The sequence below is a fragment of the Nipponia nippon genome, unplaced genomic scaffold (genome assembly GCF_047370975.1).
Source record: "Nipponia nippon isolate SJK-2023a ecotype South Korea unplaced genomic scaffold, ASM4737097v1 scaffold_5, whole genome shotgun sequence".
NCBI classification, from domain to species: domain Eukaryota; kingdom Metazoa; phylum Chordata; class Aves; order Pelecaniformes; family Threskiornithidae; genus Nipponia; species Nipponia nippon.
Genome location: NW_028262369.1, coordinates 75,749,087 through 75,767,721, shown reverse-complemented (window position 1 = coordinate 75,767,721; position 18,635 = coordinate 75,749,087). Strand labels below are relative to the sequence as shown.

Sequence of the window (18,635 nt, the reverse complement as noted above, 5' to 3'; positions counted from 1 at the left end):
GGCCAAAATGGGCTTGAATGAATTCGAAAATAAAAGGCAAGCTTTTCAACAGGAGTGTATTCGGCTGCATTAACTGTGGGCAGCGGTTAATTTCTGCCCTTTTCTCATCCCTAGCAGTCCGCAAAGTGTCTTTAAGACTTGGTCTTTTGTTTTAGAGCCTGGAGAAAACTCTTTGTTCTTCCTTAGGGTTAGCCCAGTTCTCAGACTTGCACATGGCAATACTTGAATATCTCCACGTCGTGATATTAAAGATGGATATTCCCGCATTATTCGCATCATTGTTTCTATGACAAAAAGCACCGAGTTCATACATAGTAAAGACGTCTTTTTTCTGACGCCTTCACGTTGAGAAGCTGAAAAGGTATTTTACTGAAGTTCGGCTAAATTGCAGGAACAGGTTCACCCAGAGGACAAATTTTCTATTCGATTAGTTGTATTTCAGCCGGGAAGAGTGACCTCTAAACCCTTAACCTTTTGGACCCAAACTACCCTTCCCTTTCTCTGGCATGGAGAGCAGCGAGCAGCAGCGCTTGAGGAGGGAATTCCTGAGCCAAGTTTTCAAGTTTTGTTACACCCGGTTCCTGCGGTAGCGGCCTTTCGTCTCCAGAGTTGTCCAAAGCCCTGCCTTTGCTCTTCATACGAATCTGGGGAAAGGGAAAAAAAAAAAAAAGGGGGGGGGGGGAAAAAAAGAAGAAAAACTTCTCTGGCTGATCTTCTTGAAAATCCCCCTCCCGGACTCCCGCTGTCTACTTAAAGTCTGTGATAAGTTGGCTGGGAGCAGGGCAAGCGTGTGATTCGAGAGAGAGCTACCAACTTTGTGGTACAGTTCTGGAAAATAATGGCCTTGGATAAGCAAATCCTTGCTTTGTACTTCTCATTGACAGAAATGGCTCCCAAAGTTAAAGGGCCAAATTCTGCTCCCAGATTTCCTTCCCCCGCCCACTGAAGTCAAACAGGGATGTAGCTGCGAGCAGAATTTGTCTCATTGTCTTTTGAAATGTTAATATCTCCAGGACGAGTGTTGGGTTCAGCAGGCACAGTTCTTACAACCCTGTTTGCAAGTCCCCTTTGAGCGAGGCCGGGGCACTGTAAGTTTACATAGTTGTAATTGTGCTGTAAGCTGGCAGAATATATGAACTGGAGGCAGAAAGTACCAAAAGAAATAGTTTCCAGCTGCCAGTGCCCTGAAGGGTCAGGAATGTCTGTAATAACGACCAGAAGCACCCACTGGACATTATCTCCCACAGAAAACAAACCTGAGGTTTATTTTTTATTGGTTTTTAGCCCTCCTCCGGAGTTACTTTGTGTAGGCAGGGAAGCTGGTTATTTTTGTCTATCATGGGTGAAACGTTGTGCATTGGAGCCTTTGTCGAATGGTCGCATTGTCCAGCAATGCTCTCATCTCTGTTGAAGTGTGATGCTTTTTATAGACTTTGCCAATGTTTTGCTGCCATTGATTAAAGCGCTATTTATAATAATTGTCGCCTGTAGTTTTGATGTAAGCCCTCCATATACATTTGAAATAATAAAAGGTGTAGAGAAATAGCTTCTGGTTTGTACCTTGAACAAACAGTCCCTACAAGGTGGGTCTCTTCTGTGAAAATGTTGGTCCCTCCCATCATTACAGTGTTAAAAGATGAGTGACTCTGCATAGCATCCTTCCAAATGTCCCTTTGAACAGGTTTGCTGATTGCCCCAGCCATAATGGTGTGACTCTAGGCCAAGCTGGAGTCTATATTTACATTTAGGCTGCAGTTAAAAGTGCCTGTCATCCATTTGCTACTGCTTTGCATTTAACAAGCCCTCCTAGAATGACTCCCGGATTTATGCATGTGTGGTAGTAGGCGAGGAGCCACACCTGAAGCCACCTCGATCCCCACACAGATGTGTGCCTTTTAGGTGAGTCCTGGAACGTATCAATTTAAAAAGAAATGGACATCTGAAATTGCGATGCACTGAGTAGCTTTCTCTGAGCAGGAAGCTTCACTTTTTCAGCCGATACAAACGAAGGATCACAAGAAAACACAAACCTGGAGAGTTTAAACTTTCCCGTCCACCTAAGGCAAACATCATTTTTTTCTCCCCTGCGTAAGCACCTCAGACAATATCACATACCTCCGGCCAGGAGAAGTCGATTGCACTATTTTTGCCATAAATATTTGTCACTGAGGGCTCGTTCTCTCCTGCAGCGTGGTCAAGGCACGAGTCCAAAAAGCCAGGCTCCTGCTCAGCCCGGGGAAGGAGCGTGGTGCACGGGACGAGGTGTGTGCCCTTGCTGCCCGGAGTGCACGGAGGGGAGGGTGCGTGTGCCTTTCTGAGCACACGCTCGCTAAGTTTAAATACCGAGGCACATTTTGTGATTATACTTTCCCTCTCTCCTGCTTAATGGCTCCTCCTGTTACTCCCGATACATCAATACAGTTCTGTATATTATATCACCACTAGTCGTTAAGGTAAGAATGAAGGGGAAAGGCAGAGTCAATAGCAAAGCCCACTCACTGTACAGTACAGTAAATAGGGACCTCTCGGTGCAGAGCCACACCGCTTCCAACGGCCATGTTTGTTAGCCCTTTCCCCTGATTCTTTTTCCTTTTTTTTTTTTTTTTTTTTTTTCTCCCACCCCCCTCAAGCCTAGAGACCAAAATAATCTTGCTAGGAACAGTCATAACAGGCAGAATTTCAAAGTGCAAGGAAGATGATAAGAATAGATTTCTACAAGTCCTGACCACGTGATTTGCGAAATAATTAATTCAGCACGTCCCTTAAGAAACAGGGAGTCGTCATTAATCTGCCAAGCAAAGGACTCTATCAGACTTGAAAACTGAAGAGATCCCAAGAATATAATATACAAAGGGTGCAGTCCCTCTCTCTGCACACCTAGCTCTTTGGTAGCTGCCGAAAAAGAGACGCCCGGTACGTAAACATTTTTTACTTTTATTCCTTCTTATTTAAGCCTTAATGAACTCAGCTGTCAAACGCTTGACAAATAGGGCACGCTGCTTCCTGATTTCCAGCTCGGCAGCGGCCGGGAGCCGGACCGGGCGCAAGCGGTGACCTTTGCTTCCCAGGGAGCGGGGGAAAGAGGGCGAGCGCGGAGCGGCGCGGAGCGGCGCGGAGCCCCGCGGAGGAGGCAGGCTCACCGCCTCCCGGGGCGGCGGCGCTGACCGCGGCCGCCTGCGCGGGGAGGCGCGGAGCGGCGCGGAGGGAACAATGCGGCTGCCAGGGCAGCCGCCGCCCGCTCCCACCGGCGGGGAAAGGCCCTCAGCTCCTCCGCAAGCGGGGTCGTAAATTTTGCCCCGCGTCCTGACGGCGGGGCTGCAGCGGGGCCGGAGCCGGCGCCGAGCGCGCCTTGCCCCCGCCGCCCGCGGGAAGGCCGGCCGGCCGGGCGGCCCCGGCCCCGCTGCCCCGGCCCCGCTCCCCCGGTCCCGGCCCCGGCCCCGCTCCCCCGGCCCCGCTCCCCGTAACCCCTGCCCGCTCCTGCCCCGGCCGCCGCCCGCCTCCGCCCGAGCCTCGCCGCCCGGCGCCGGGCTGCGGACGAGCCCGGGCGCATCCAGCCTCCGAAGCGGGCACGCCGCCTCCCCAGCCCCCGATCAATAGCCCGGACTAGGGGGAAATTGGATTTGTATTTTTATACAAAGCCAGTCTCCATAAACTCCGTAGAATATGGAGAACGAGGCTGAGATTTCTCTGCGAAATCCCAGAGTCAGCTGGAAATACTTTCTACAAACAGGATATTCTTTATTATCCCTTGCCGGAGTAATTTCTAAAAAGCCCTAGATTGTAGCTTTTTATTACTTCCGTTTCGGTGGCAGGACAGAGACAAAGTTTCCTATGTTATGAATTATACATTCAAACAATAACACATTAATTCAATTATTCAAAGATGACAAATGTTTATGTGCTTTGGTAGTGACTAAGGAACAGATTTGCTACTTCACGGGAACTCCTACATTTTTATCAATGAAGTTTTATATTATCCTGTTGGTCCGGGAAAGAAACCAAACTCCACCAAGACACGCAGTAAAATGGACCCGAACATAAATCGCAGCCCTTTCATAAGAGCGTTTATTCCCGCATATAGCCCGGGCTATTTTATCAGTTTGACAATTGCCGGAGTTGTTGTTATAAATCATCATAAGTAATTCCTGAAAGGGTGCGAGGCTGCTGGGGGGCGGGCGGAGACTGTAAATCTTTCTGTTTTATTGCTCTATGAACATATGCTCCGATTGAAGAAGTCTTAGATCCTTTACTGGAGACAAATTCGCGCAAAGCTGGAGTCCCACCAGCCAAAGGATTAACATTTCCTTAATACTTTTTCAGTCCCCTTTGCGATGTCTTAATTCTGGTGGCGGTGGCGAAGGCGCTCCTTTCTTTCAGCCGTCCTCCATTTTTACATTAAATTTCGCCTTTTTTTTTTTTTTCTTCTTTTTTTTTCTCCCCCCTAGCCTCTGAAAAGACACCCGAGGGCTGTGGGGCTTTTTCCAGGGGGTTCCGAACTGCCCTCCAAACAGGCGTTTTCTTCCGAATCCTCTTCGTGCTCTTTGCTCGACCGGTGCCCAACTTCTCCCTCGCACTTTTGTGTAGGAAGCGAAAGACCTCTCCGTCATCCAAAATGTCTAAACAGCGGCCAGAATTATGTTCGGCTTTGTGTGTATGTACACAAGTATGCAGAACACGCTGTGCGTGTAGGGGTTGCTGTATGTACACACAGACACGCGAGCGCGGGGGGCTCTGCAAAACTACCCGGACGCCGAAATATATGGCTGACGGAAAAGGATATAAAGAACCATTACCTCTTACTTGAGGCGAGATTTAAGTGCATCGTTTCGAAGAAATATAGGATTATAAATCCGAAGCCGTACACAATAATTTACATTGAACTTATGTTTCCATCACTGGACTCCAATCTTTTTATAACTGGTTTGCAAAGTCGGGAAAAGCAATGTAATTTAGATAAATGTTACAATGCACTTACGGTTAGTATTGTAAGGTAATACGTTACTGTCACATCCCCATGCTTTGGATGGTAATGAAATCATAGCAGATGTTAGATTAGGTGTGGTGTATTTATAGCTACAGATATGTTAGAAAAATCAGAGGAGCTAATATAATTTTTTTTTCTTTTGCCGAACTGGAATTGTTGGGGAGCTTTGTGGGCACACATGACGGATATACATCGGGTTTGCTCTATGTCTCTCCGTACACACAGAGGGGGGGAGGCAAGCTCAGGGCAGACACACACACGCACTAATGTCATGAGGGTTTTTTTTCCCCAACGCTTCTTTAGCCTCCAGACAGGGGTAGTCCCCGCTGCCCGGCATCTTCCCGGCACGGAGAAGGAGAAAACAAAAATTCGCGCACGCCAGTGAGCCCCAGCGCCTTTCGGCCAGAGCAGCGCTGCTGCGGAGCTGCCCTCGGCGCAGACTCTCGGCTGCAGCCGGTCCCAAATACCTCCTCTTTCTCCGCCGGGAATTTCTGCGCCCTGGGATCATCCCGCGGAATTCACCTTTTCCCCGGCTCCGCTGGCCCCGCGGGGCGCGTAAGTGCGGGCGCCGCCGCCGCCGCGGTGCGGTGCGGAGCGGAGCGGTGCGGAGCGGCGCGGAGCACTGCGGGAGGAGAGCGGGCCGGGCAGCGCGGCCGGGCGGGCCGGTGCGTGGGGCGCGGAGCGGGGCGCGGGGCGCGGGGGGAGCCCGCCCCGCGGGTGCCGGCGCGGCTGCCCCGCTGCGTGGGGGCGCGGGTGGCCGTGGGGAGCGCGCCTGCCTCGGCCCCGGCGAGCTGCTCCCGCGATCACGTGGGCCAATATGCCTGTATTTTAAGGCAGTGCCTATATTTCTGATTATAAAGGGGTTTCTCCTGCTCGCCCCCAAAATTCATCAATGGCCGCACGATTTAAAACCAAAACAAAACACGAGCCGGCCAATTGCTGCCTTTGGCTGCAGGAGGCTGATGGCTAAAGGGTTGTGTGTTGATTTTTTTTTTTTTTAAAGCCCAACAAATTCCGATTTCCACTCGCTCTCTTTTATTGGTAGTTGAGCCTGAGCCTGTTTTCGTTCTATCGGGAATTCTGGTGTATGGAAATGTCTGTAAAACCGCAAGATCAGGTTTAGGAGAGTATTGTCTGCAGACAAAGGGTGAAGGATATATTCTAAGAACTGCAAGCGCAGATCCTGAAAAGTGAGGAGCCCAGGTTTATGATAAATTGATACACAGGTAAGCAACTGCATGACAAAATGGGACCTTTAACCACAGGGGCTGCATTATCGCCTTTACTCAGAGACTGTCTGGAATTTGTTTGCAATCTCTGCCCACAACGGCTGCAAATGCATGGAGTGGTCTCCACCTCCTTGAACGTCTTAAGCTGTATCTTCTTTTTATTATGCTCTTTAAATAAAAAGTGGACTCCTTCCCAAAGGCTAGGGGAAGAGGTTTATCCCTATCCTACTCCCAATTTGCGGTGGTTCAGGAAGGGAATTTCAAATAAGCGAAGAAACGAGGGAGAGACAACTTTGCTAGATGCTCCCATTGCCAAAGTAAGATTGAGCATCACGTTAATGCGTTGCCGTGGGTAGCCGGGCAGGGGGTAGCCGTGTTGATTTGTAAAGGGCGGTTTAAAATAGGCTCATCGGTAATGTAGCCCCTACATAGGGTCTCTTAAATATCCCTGCCAAGTGCCTTCCCGAACCTTTTCCCCTCGCCGTGCATTCGTGTTCCTCAGCGGCTGTTGTTTTCCTCCCCCAGTTGTTCTAGTGTTGATATTACCGGTATGCTCATGCCTTCGAGTTACACACGCTGTTTGCAGCACGGCTTGATATTTATCTGCCGAGAAGTTTCTTGCCCTGCATTTGTGCGGTTTGATCGATAAGGCGGTGGGAAGGTGCCTGGGGGGGACCGGTGCCTCTCTGGGCGGACTGGGGGGCTGGAAGCGGCCACGCAGCCTCCCCGCACACGCTGGCAGCTCCGCTCCCCCTTGGGCTGTTGCAGCCAGCCCGGCTCTCCCAGGAGCACCTCTTCCCACTGACTTGCGGCCTGCCTGGAGCCCGGGTGAACTCGCGGGTTGTGTTTCTTAGAGAGCCCCCGCGTAGAGCCCGGCTTTGTGCTGGCGGGCAGGAGCGGGTGCCAGGCTGCGCGGACCCTGCCCGCCCCGCCTCACCCGGGCGAGCCCTCCGCGGGGGCCGCGGCGTCCCGCGGGAGACGGGGCAGGGAGGCGAGGGGAAGGGGAGAAAGTTGGGGTGGGGTGGTTTTGTTTTTTTTTTTTCTTTTCTTTCTGTTGCATGTTGCTCTGCTCGATCAGAAGTTAAAGGCAGTGAACATTTTTCTTAGCTGTATGCCTCCAAGCTGCTGGCCTGCCAAGTTAGTCAGCTGAATCCAATTACTGCAAGCAGCATTTCATTTGGCTCGATGGAAGCACTCACTTATAACTTCACCTAAAATTTCAATAATACCTATATTGGGCCCACGCCTGAATAATTCTAAAGATTTCCCTGGGTTTAGCTCTGGCAACTTCTTCTCCGAGCTGGGCTCTGCAGGAGCAGTGCTGGGAGCTGAGCACAGCCCCGGCGTGCCCGGGCTCCCCTCTCCGCAGAACAAACTTTGGGGGCTATTCCTGTGGCCGTGGAACTCTCGGTATTTGGCCAAGCTCTCGCCAAGTAAAGCATGTCTAGAGCAAGAAGGCTATCGCTTGTGAGGCTGAGGAGCTGCTTCAGAAAGGGATGAGAAGTCGATAATTAATTAGGCACAAAATGAAAACTTACCGTGTTAATCAACAGCGGCTAACAATGACTCGCTTTGCAATATTATGATCTCTCCACTCAGGGGCTAAGGTGCAACCCAACTTACGCTGCCTTCATACACCCTGTAAAGTGCTATTTCTAATGAACTCTCTTTAAAAAAAAAAAAAAAAAAAAAAAGCACTTAAAGTTGACGTACGCCCACGTGAATATATAATATAAGACGTTACCGGGACAGGCCCGGGCCAAGAACCTGAGCGAGCATCATGTGTAATCATGAAGCTCCATTTCCCTAACTCCAGTTTGCCAGCATAAATTAAGGTGATTTGGAGGGGCAATGTTGCATCCTACTGGGTTTGGGTAGGGAGAGAGAAGACTTGGTGGAAAGTTGTAAGCTCTCTTGTGTTGTGAGCTATTGGAGGCGCTTCCGTTGGTTGTTCATTAAGTGGTGAGTTATTGCTATGCGAGCCAAAGGTCATTTCAAAGGCTTATGGTGGCTAGATATCGTCTTTATAAGGACCCGGGCTTCTTTGTGGGGGATTTTCTGGCACTCGAGTTCTTAAAGTCCTGAGTCGACATGTTACACTGCCAAATGCAAAATGCTCATTTCAAGACGCAAATAGTTGTGGCGTATTTTCCGTGCTGGGGTTTCTTCGCTTATCTTTGTCTTACCCGGGAGTGGGGGGAGGAAGGGAGAGAGACCCGCGGAGCGCTCCGCGGGCCGTGGGTGCGGGCGGCGGCTGCGGTGGCTGTGGCCGACGGGGGTGACCGCAGCTCCCCCGCAATGGGGCTCCCTCCCCGCCGTGAGCTGCTTCTCCGCGCCTCGGCCCGGGCTGGGCGCTCAGGGAGGCAGGCGCGGCTCCGCGGCCGCGGCCGGTGCGCGGGGCCCGGCGGAGCGGCCCCCGCAGGCCGCCCTGCCCGCGTCCGACCCGCAGCCGGGGTATTTTGCTCGTTTCTTTGCTCCCCGCCTCTCTCAAAGCGCTATTAATAAATGAAGAGAAGCATCTGCCCTTTGTCTGGTAAAAGATCTGACGCGGATGGAGAGACACGGTGAAGGGCTGCCGGCGAGAGGTGCGTTTATTAACGAAGTCCTAAGGAAGAAAGTCCAAACCAAAGCCGTTTCCGCTGAGACTTCTCACTTTTGTTGCAGGTCTGTGCCCACGGATTATCCCAAGGAACCTGAAGATCCTACCCACACAGTTAAAGTCAAAAATCAAGAAAAAACATAAGTGTGGTGAGTTCTCTCCATTTCCTTTTCCATCCGCCTCCCGCTCCCCAGCGCGACAGGCCCTCGGCAGGGAGCAAAGCCCGCACCCGGCCGCCGGCCCGCGGGGCGGGAGCGCTGCTCGGCCGAGCCCGGCGCCCTCCACGCCAAACCGGTACCAGCCCGCAGAGAGCCCAGCGGGAAGCAGCCCGCGGTCAGGGGGAGCCGAGCCCGGCTGGGGAGCCGCCAAGCCCTGCGCCCAGCCGGGGGGAGCCCGTGGCTCCCCGGGGGAATCTCGGTAGCTGGTTTAAGAGGCCCCACGACGGCCACCGCTCCGCGCCGGAGCCAGCCACCCCCCCGCGGGGCTCTCAGCCCCCCCATAGGCGAGACCCCCCCCGGCTCAGGCGCAGCCCCAGCGGCGGGTCCCCGGCCGCCCGCCCAGGGCAGGGCAGAGGCTCCCCGCCGCCCGGCTGCCCTGCCCGCGGCCCGGCGCGGCGGCCGGGGCCGGCGGCGGCTCCAGCGCTTTCCTTATATACGGGGCTGCCCCGGGCCGGCGGCCGGGAAACGTGCCGAGCGGGGGATTCTTTTGCCGGGCTCCCTCCTACGCGCCGGCTGCTTTGCACTTCTGAAAGTGCCGGGGCTTGGGAAGTGTTTTCCTTTTCATTCCTGGCCGGAGCGTTTACTGCCACGGCGCTAGCAGTCATAAATTTTGTTACAAACCGCAGTGACAGGTGCATTGATATGCACCCTGAGAGCTCCGGCTGCTTTAATAACCGCTCCGCTGGCCGCTCTCACCGCCTCTTATTTATTCGGTATCATATTAGATATTGATCCTAGGCAGAATTAAGTGTAGTGGAAGTTTTAGAAGAGAACTGCTTAATACCAAAGTGTCGGGAGGAAAGCGGCTGGCAGTGCCGGCGTGGGCCGGCCCCGCTCCGCGAACACGCGTGGAGTGGACGCGTGGGCTCCCGGCTGCTCCCCAGACAGAGCCGTGAGAGGGCCGGTAACCTCCAAAACCGCTGGAATCAGTGGCGGGACAAAGACCCCCATTATCGTGTGCAACGCCTAACAGTTCAGGCGAGGTTAACCTTTCTGGAGAGGAGGAAGGGAAATCTGAAACACAGACATGGATACTTTGCGGTTTCCTACCCCCGGTGCCTCCGAGCCCACCTCCCACGGCTCGGCCTCACCATTTGGATGTCACTTCTTTTTTTTTTTTTTTCTTTTCCTGGAGGCTGTTTCTGGCCAAACCACCAAGTGTTGAGCCCCTGCTTTGGTGTTACCTATAAAAACATCACCCCGGGCCTTGCACTCGTAGAAAATCAAAACCTGGAAAGCTCTCCCTCTCCCTCTTTCTCTCCCTCTCTCTCTTTTTAAGATCTAAAGATGAGCCACCAAACAGTTGAGCATTGTCCATGTGATTTATGGCCCATACCCTCCTTTTTAGGTTCAAGCAGAGTTCACAAGCAGTTGGTATTTCAGAAAAGAAATAAGGCTTTTAACAGCTTAACAGCAATATTCTTTCTTAAGATTCTGCGTACTCTTTTGGGAACTATATTTTACAAGGCACATAAAAGCCTACGCTTAAGGCGGTGTTGTGCTAACAAAAGTCCTCAGTCCAGATCGCTCCCGAAAATGCAGATGATAGAAGTGGAAAACGAGCTTCAGACTTATTTCGCACAAAAATACTTTCAAGACTCGTCAAGATTATCACAGCACATTAAAACTCGTCTGAATCGCCACCGTCCATTTCCAAAGACATTTTTTTTACTAAAATTTCCCAGGAGAGGAAAAAAGCTCTTTTCCCGTTTCCATCAGCTCCGCAGATCATCCCAGGCTTTTGTTCAGGGAAGAAAAGGACGGCGGCGGTTTGCGACAGGGGATAAACCGCCGAGAGCGGCGGCGGGAGGCAGCTCGCTGAGGTTGTTCCGAGTTACACAGACGAGTTGCCCGGCGAATTTTAGAGAACAGATCAGCGGTACTTGGCGGTGCCAACTGCTGCGGGAGAAAGAGCAGTTCTCTCGTAGAATTGCTTAAGTATAGGCTGGAGAATGGTAATTATCGGACATTGTTCAAAAATTTCTAGCTACTCTTCTCTGGTATGTTAATAGGCTTAAAACCTGGAGAAATACAATGAACCCTTAAGATAGGTTGAGCTACAGACTTATATTGCCGGGTGAAGTATGTGTTAATTTACAAAATTACTAAAAATGTCAGAGAAAACCCCTATCCGACAAGAAAAATAAGAACAGGGAATATTAAAAAGCCCCAACAAAATCGCAGACGAGTTTCTATCTTGCAAGACGCGCAGAGAAGTTTCGGGAGCAGCAAGGGGCAAGGTAACAGCCCCCCTGCCCCAAAACATCTGCCCTAAGGGGACCGTGCTTTTTCGGTCTGAGCAGCTTGATCGGGGGGGCAGGGGGGCGGGGAGGGGAGCGCCACAAGTTTGCAGACTGGAAAAAGAAGAGAACCCCCTAAAAATGATCTCCAGCGTCTCAGGTTCTTTCTACTGGGGACAAATAAAAGGGACGAGAAACGCCGGGTGAGGGAATTTAATTCATCACAGGATTAAAATAGAGGAGCTGACCTGAGACTTCCTTTATAGTGCAAAGTGGAGGGAGTGAATGGCGCCGGTTATACTTTAACTCCGGAGGAATCCGGGGGAAGAAGGAGGCCGGGTTTACAAAGGGGACGGGATTTTTCTGCCGCTGCCCGGCCGCAGCCCGGGCTCAATCCATCATGTCAGCCCGGCGCGGCCCTGCGCACGCGTGGCGGGCGGGCGGGCGAGGGGGCGGCGGGGGCTCTCAGCCGAAACGGGCCGGCGGGGTCCCCGGGGACGCCACCCAGCGCGGCCTCGCCTCGCTCGCTGAGAGCCCTCGCCTGCAGCCGCCAAATTCGTGCGGGAACGGTCCAAAGACAGAACAGAGAAAGAAAACATCCCCCCAAATGCCTCAAAGAGTGGCCTCTAGGAAGGGCCGCCAATGTCGCCCCGTCCCCCCCAGCACCATCGCTCTCGGGTGACTGCTTCCCTGCCGTCCCCCGGTCCTTCCCTGGTGTGCCCTGCTCTCTCCCTGGCATGCCCCGGTTTGCCCTGGCTCCTGTCTGGTGACCCTGCTCCTTCCCTTGGTGTCCCTTGCTCCCTCCCTGGCGACTCTGCTCCTTCTCTGGTGTCCCCTATTCCTTCCTTGGTGTCTTCTGCTCTTTCCTTGATATCCCTTGCTCCTTCTCTGGTGTCCCCTGCTCCTTCTCTCATGTCCCTTGCTCCTCATCTGGTGTCCCCTGCTTCTTCCTCGATGTCTCCCGGTCCTTCCCTGATGTCCCCCGGTCTCTCCCTGGTGCCCCCGCTCCCTCCCCGCTGCCCTCGGGCCCACCCGCCCAGGGGAGGCTGCGGGTGGCGGGGTGCGGGACAGGCGGGGGCCGGTCCGGGCGCTCCCAGCCGGCGCCCCCCACTGAAGGTCTCTTTTGTGTCCCCGCTGTCCCCCTCCCCAGGTGGCTGCGAGTGGCCCGGGCCGACGACGTGAGGCGCGGGGCGGCGGTCAATGTTATTTGAGCGGGGGCCGCGGGCCTCGGCGATCGCAGAGCGGAGGATGCAGAAAGCCGCCTACTACGACAACGCGGGGCTCTTCGGGGGCTACACCTACAGCAAGGCCGACGCCTACCCCTACGGCGCGGCCCACCAGCCCTACGGCCCGGCCGGCCTGGACGGCGAGTACCCCGGCTCCGCCTGCTCCGTCCAGGGCTCGGCGCCCGGCCGGGCCCCGGCCCACAAGGGCAGCGAGCTGAGCGGCAGCTGCATGCGGACGGCCGGGGGCGGCCCCGGGGGCAGCCAGCCCCCGGGCATCGGCGAGCAGCAGCCCCCGGCCCTGCCGCCCTCCTCGCCGCCCAACCCTCCCCCCAGCGCACCCCCTCCGAAAAAAGCCAAAGGGGGCCCCAACTCCTCGGGCTCGGCCACCGCCACCCTCAGCAAGCAGATATTCCCCTGGATGAAGGAGTCCCGGCAGAACTCCAAGCAGAAAAGCACCTGCGCCCCCTCAGGTAGCCCGACACCCCCGCCCCGGCCCATCGCCCGCCCGGGGAGCCGGGCTGAGTCCCTCGGGCTGAACCCCTCGGGCTGAGCCCCCTGGCCCTGCGCCGTGTCCCCTGCTCTTCCAGCTGCCACCGCCCCCCCGCCCCGCTCGGGGGTCCCAGCCCTGCCGGGCGCTGCGGGTGGGGCAGGCTGGGGGCTCCCGCCCCGCTCCCCCTGCCCGCCCGGCGGCGGCAGGCGCGGCTCCGACGGGTCCTGGCAGCGCCTGGATGGGCGGCCCCAGGGGGCCCCCGGGGGGAGGCAGCTGGGTGGGGGTGTATGCTGGGCAGGGAGGGGGGGAGGCCGCCCCCGGGCCCCCCGCGCCCCCTCCCCGAGCGCCGGCAGAGCGGGAGGGGGCGGCGGGGCTCCGGGGGACCCCGGGGGGGGGGGCTTTCGGGGGGGACCAACGGCTCTCTGTGCCTCTTCCCCGCAGGAGAGAGCTGCGAGGACAAGAGCCCCCCCGGGCCGGCCTCCAAGCGGGTGCGCACAGCCTACACCAGCGCGCAGCTGGTGGAGCTGGAGAAGGAGTTCCACTTCAACCGCTACCTGTGCCGGCCGCGCCGGGTGGAGATGGCCAACCTGCTCAACCTGACCGAGCGGCAGATCAAGATCTGGTTCCAGAACCGGCGGATGAAGTACAAAAAGGACCAGAAAGCCAAAGGCATCATGCACTCCCCCGTCGGACAGTCCCCGGACCGCAGCCCCCCCCTGAGCGGCCCAAACCACGTCGGCTACTCCAGCCAGCTCCCCAGCGTCAACAGCCTCAGCTACGACGCGCCCTCGCCCACCTCCTTCGCCAAATCCCAGCAGAGCATGTACGGGCTGGCCGCCTACACGGCGCCGCTGAGCAGCTGCCTGCCGCAGCAGAAGCGCTACGCGGGCGCGGAGTACGACCCCCACCCCATGCAGAGCGGCGGCGGCGGCGGCTTCGCCAACCCCAGCCTGCAGGGCAGCCCCGTCTACGTGGGGGGCAACTTCGTGGACTCGATGCCGGCCTCGGGCCCCATGTTCAACCTGGGGCACCTGCAGCACCCCTCCTCCGCCAGCGTGGACTACAGCTGCGCCGCCCAGATCCCCGGCGGCCACCACCACGGACCTTGCGACCCCCACCCCACCTACACGGACCTCTCCTCCCACCACACCTCTCAGGGACGGATGCAGGAGGCACCCAAGCTCACGCATCTGTAGCGGGGCGGCGGCCGGCGGGGCCCGCTCCTCTCTCCATTACCTCACTTTTCTGACGGGACAGTGTTACTTTGCTCTCGAGTGCCAACAGTGTTAGTGGATTTGTCTCCCCTAGCAGCTCCCTTCCTTCTTCCGCAGCCCCGAGTAGGTCCGTGAGCAGGACCCCTTCTCTTAGAGCTGTGCTAAGCATGACAGTGCAATATACTGCCAACCGAGGGACTGATAAGCTTGGTGTACTTGAAGGTAAGTCTTAGAGATGCCGTAGTGTTAGCAGCGCGTCATGCTGAGGTGTTTTAGACCAGTCGTGAGCGGTGGGAACTCACCCGCGCGTAAGCTTATTTCAGAGAAGTTAATTTATGGATTCTTCCGGAACGTAAGGATCGCATCGGACTAAATGATATGTATTTATTATTTTAAGCGAGACATTTTTGTATCACTGATTATTTATCCTCGTCTTAATGTATTTATGTGGGTATTTGTAGAGTTTCTTCACCAGTACTCCGGGAGAGCGATTCAGGTCCGTGGTGACTTACATTTCACCTATTTAGTATATTCGGTCTGAGCTAGTTGAGAGAGTAGTCTTGAACAGTTGTAACAGTGGCTGGTGTTTGTAGTTTATGTAAGGATTAATTAAGACGGCAAGTCGTAAGTCGTTAATAGAGTAAAACAAACTGTGACATCATGCGAAGAGCCGTTACACTAAAAAAAAAAAAAAAACCCGAAAGTATTTTTAAAGTATTTATTTCTAAGCGGCTGGCCCCACTCGAGCGCCTCGGTGGCTTGGCCGGCAGCTGGCTCGGCCGGGTGAGGCCACCTTTACTTGGGGGCGCAGCCGCTTTGAGGAGGCGATCTGCAAAGTGGGGCGCTTGGCCATCTCGTTTCAGATCAAATCCTGCGTACAAAAACCTCGGTGAGGTTAACATTTATTTATTGACTGGGTATCTATCGCACAAATTATTATTTCGGTGGGCTATTTTCTTTTCCTTCTTTTATTTTTATTTCTTTTTTTTTTTTTTAAATTACACTCTGGCTATCTGAAATAGGAAAGAAATTAGACGCTTAGAACGCAAAAAAATTAGAAACCCTCTGATAGTGCTAATTTCATTAGGGTCTCCATAGCAATCCGCGCAGCAGCTGCCGCCTCCTTTGTTATTTATACTGTTGTCTTTATACTAACCATAAATCAATTTTTTAGACATCTTTGGAAGCCCGAGCTTTTCCTCTTGTTTTTCATAAAAATAAACTTTGAAAGAAAATTGACAATCAGATCCGTACAGCCGAAGGGGAGCCGCCGAGGCGGGGTGCGGGCAGCGGCTGGGCGGTGCCGCCGCGCTCCCCCCGCGCCCGGCGAGGACGGTGCCGTCCCCTCTGCCCGCGGCACCAGGGGCACCGCCGCCTCTCTCTGCCACGGACGGGACAGCTAACACGGGGAAGGATTAAAAAAAAAAAAAAAAAAAAAAAAAAAAGAGAGAGAGAGAGAGAAAAAAAACAGAAAGGAGAAAAAAAAAAAAAAGGAAAAAAAAGGAACGATGCTCTGAACCCTCGTGTTTCCTCCTCTCTAGTTACGCAGCTGTGTTGAATCCCTCGCTGGATTTACAGAGATACTTCTTTTGTAAACGTTGTCATTAAAGTCTCTTCCTGACGGTACACGTCGCTCCGAGAAGACTATTCTTATCTCTTTCTAAAAGTGTCAAATTAAAGATTGATCCGAACTTCTGTGTTCCCCACCGACCCGTCCGACGCGCCAGTTCCCGGTTTGACAAACGCTGCGGCTCCTACTCCATCCTCTAATGACAGGACCTGGCATTCCTATTGTGAGAGAGATTTTAACTCCTCCGATTCTGGGCAACACAGACAAGTTTCCTTTCTTTCTTTTCTTCTTCTTTTCTTTCTCCTCCCTGCTTTCTTCCTCGCCTTCTGGTATTTGTGTTTGGCTGGACAGTAACGATTCAAAATATTACCTAGGGTTTTATTTTCCCCTCTGTGCAATTTTAACAATGTCGTGCTACGTTGAGAAGTGTATCTTTTGTTAAATTTCACTTTTACCCAAGCAAATTTGGATATATGTGTTGTAGATCTGTAAACAAAACAGAGCAGAATAAACTACTTTGTTCGGAGACATATTTTAACCATTTTGAGCCCTAAAATTGTTTTCTATGGAAGTTTTTGCACAAATTGTTTCTTAGAAGCTCCATCCAGGAGTAAACAAAACATAGAAACAATGCAAAAAGTAAGGCTAAACACCACTCGTGAATTATACTTCTATAATATTCCATAATTTTATATATATATATATATGTTTGTATCTCCAAAACTTTCTGTAACCAATGTACCCACGGCTGAAATTGTCCACGTAGGTTTTTTTGTGTGTTCTTGAAAACACGACGTATTTTGCATCACCTGCTTCTACCTGCAAAATGGCAAGGCACCATTTCTGCAGGGCTGTCCCTGGTGTAACCCAATGTGCTTTTCCCAAGTGTTTCCCACCTTCGTGCTCTGTAGGCTGTTCTTCAAACAGCGTCTGCTCTGACTTACACTATTAGTCCTTCATTAAATCTGTTAAGAAAGAAAAGGCTGTTTATAGATAGCCCTTCCCCAGATCTGAGGAAGAAGGGGGTTTCAGAGGAACCCTGACCACAAACACGGTGTTACTGAGGCACACTGCCCTGAATTATTTTCATATTGCAGAGAGAGGGGGTTTGCAGACTTGGTTTCCAGTGGGGGAGGAGGAGGAGCATGTGCGAGGGGGAATCTTCTTGTAAATAAATTCACTTTTCTTCTCCGTGACTCTGGCAGAGGCGTCTCGTTTGTAACGCGACAGAAGTCTGTGATGATAACCTAATTATTAGAAGTAATGTTACTTTAGCGAGATCGCTGGCATTTTTACAATGTTTGTACAAGCACCAGCAATCTAGAGGAGAGAGACACTTTGGCACAAGCCAGACTTTTTCTTGGCCCATCATTTAAAACCCATAAATTAAAACCAACGCCCTTTCACACTCAATAGAAACTCAGCTCCTTTGCAACAACATCTGATGTGCTGAACTCTGGTCACCCATTTAAAACACAACGCATCAGCCAAGGCCAAGAGCCTGGGGCTGATCCCAGCCTTGCCTTTCTTTGCAAGTAGGAGCCCGAGCACCCCTTCCCCTCCTTCCCTGCTCCCTTCATCTGCTCCAGACCCGTAACAGGGTCACTGAGCCAAGGCCTCTAAATGCCAGCAGTGCTGCAGCAGTGTTTGGGGTGGGGAGCAGCCGACAGCACTGGTTGAGAGGCATCAGAGGTGCACCAAGCTTCAGCAAAGCCATGCAGGTTCTCCTGTTCAGATCAGTGGGTTTTGGGTCTCCACTTGTTGGTCTGGCCCTTACAGTCACCCACCATTTAATGGGGCTGCAGCCATTTCCCCACTGGAAAAAGGAGATGAGGCTTTGTGTTAGCTCTGTGCAGTCAGTGCAGGGCTGAGCTGCCCCTTTGTGCCCTGTTTCTTCTGAGGGCGGTCCCATCCATGTCCCTCTGTCTAGGACCTGGTGAGCAGCACCCGGGCAGGGGGACCTAGGCAGGCACAGCCAGGGGCTCCCAGGGATGCCACTGTCTTGCAGGAGCCACTTGTGTGGGGCTGGGAAAACAAAGCCAAATGACTCCTGCTCCATTAGCGAGTCCTCCCTGGGCAGAGCACTGCAGGCTCCCAGCCCTGGTCCCTGGGCAGGCCAGGGAGGGACTCTGGGGCATCCCACATGGCTGCCACCATGGGACCACCCCTGGGTCACCTGGGGCTGCAGGCACCCTTGTCCATGGGTGAAGAGGAGGCAACTGGCTGCACACTCAGGAGGCAAGGACAGGCAGAGGGGAGGCTGGCTAAGAAAGCAAGCTCACCAGCACCAGCTAGAATCCCCCTGACCTTCCTGGGGACCAGCTGGGTCATTGGAGCTCCATGGCAAGAAGTCTGAAGGCAGGATCCACCACTGGGGTCTCACACCCTTTGAACCCCATGGCAAGCCCTATGAAACAGCCTGCAGGAAGGTCCAGGCACATAAGGGACAACTCAGCTAGGGAAAAAAGAGGGTAAAGGGGATGGAGCTGCTGGGTTACCACTGGGAGGGTGCCTCACTGACAGCTGCTGGCCAGGGAAGGAGGGAAGGAGCTGCAGGTTGCGATGCCGTCCTTCTATGTGCCAGCCTGCCGTGTGTGCCCAGCAGCCACACACAATGGCAGCCTGGCGAAGGTGCAGCGTGCTGCACGGCGGAGAGGCCCAGGCATCCAGCACTGCTGCTGCAGACCTGCCTGGGAACAAAAGCTGGAGCCAGACGGGCAGCACAAAGGGGCTGGTGCTGCCGGGGCAATTAGGGCTGCGGTGGTTGGTTGGCCACCACGTGATGTTATATATTGATGAACTGGCTACCTCTGCTTTTAAAAGGCATGAGATGGGCTGGACCAGAGCTCTGTTGGCCGCAGACAC

The 18,635-nt window shown here is 53.9% G+C and overlaps 1 protein-coding gene across 2 annotated transcripts in view; it reads left to right on the top strand.

Annotated features, from left to right (window-relative positions):
• The window catches only part of HOXD3 (homeobox D3), a 32,095-nt gene extending 15,204 nt beyond the window's left edge, over positions 1 to 16,891 (top strand). Inside the window, exons 2-5 of one of the 2 annotated variants that reach the window (XR_015699005.1) lie at positions 8,878 to 8,961; positions 12,421 to 12,966; positions 13,428 to 14,422; positions 15,742 to 16,891. Coding sequence is in view for 1 of the 2 variants with exons in the window: in XM_087733323.1 (XP_087589449.1) it covers positions 12,471 to 12,966; positions 13,428 to 14,182 (1,251 nt within the window). In the remaining variant the exon portion in view is untranslated. Of the gene's footprint in view, positions 1 to 8,877; positions 8,962 to 12,420; positions 12,967 to 13,427; positions 15,616 to 15,741 lie in introns of those variants that run through there. The other variant, XM_087733323.1, reaches the window with a different exon arrangement.
• The last annotated feature ends 1,744 nt before the right edge of the window (positions 16,892 to 18,635 follow it).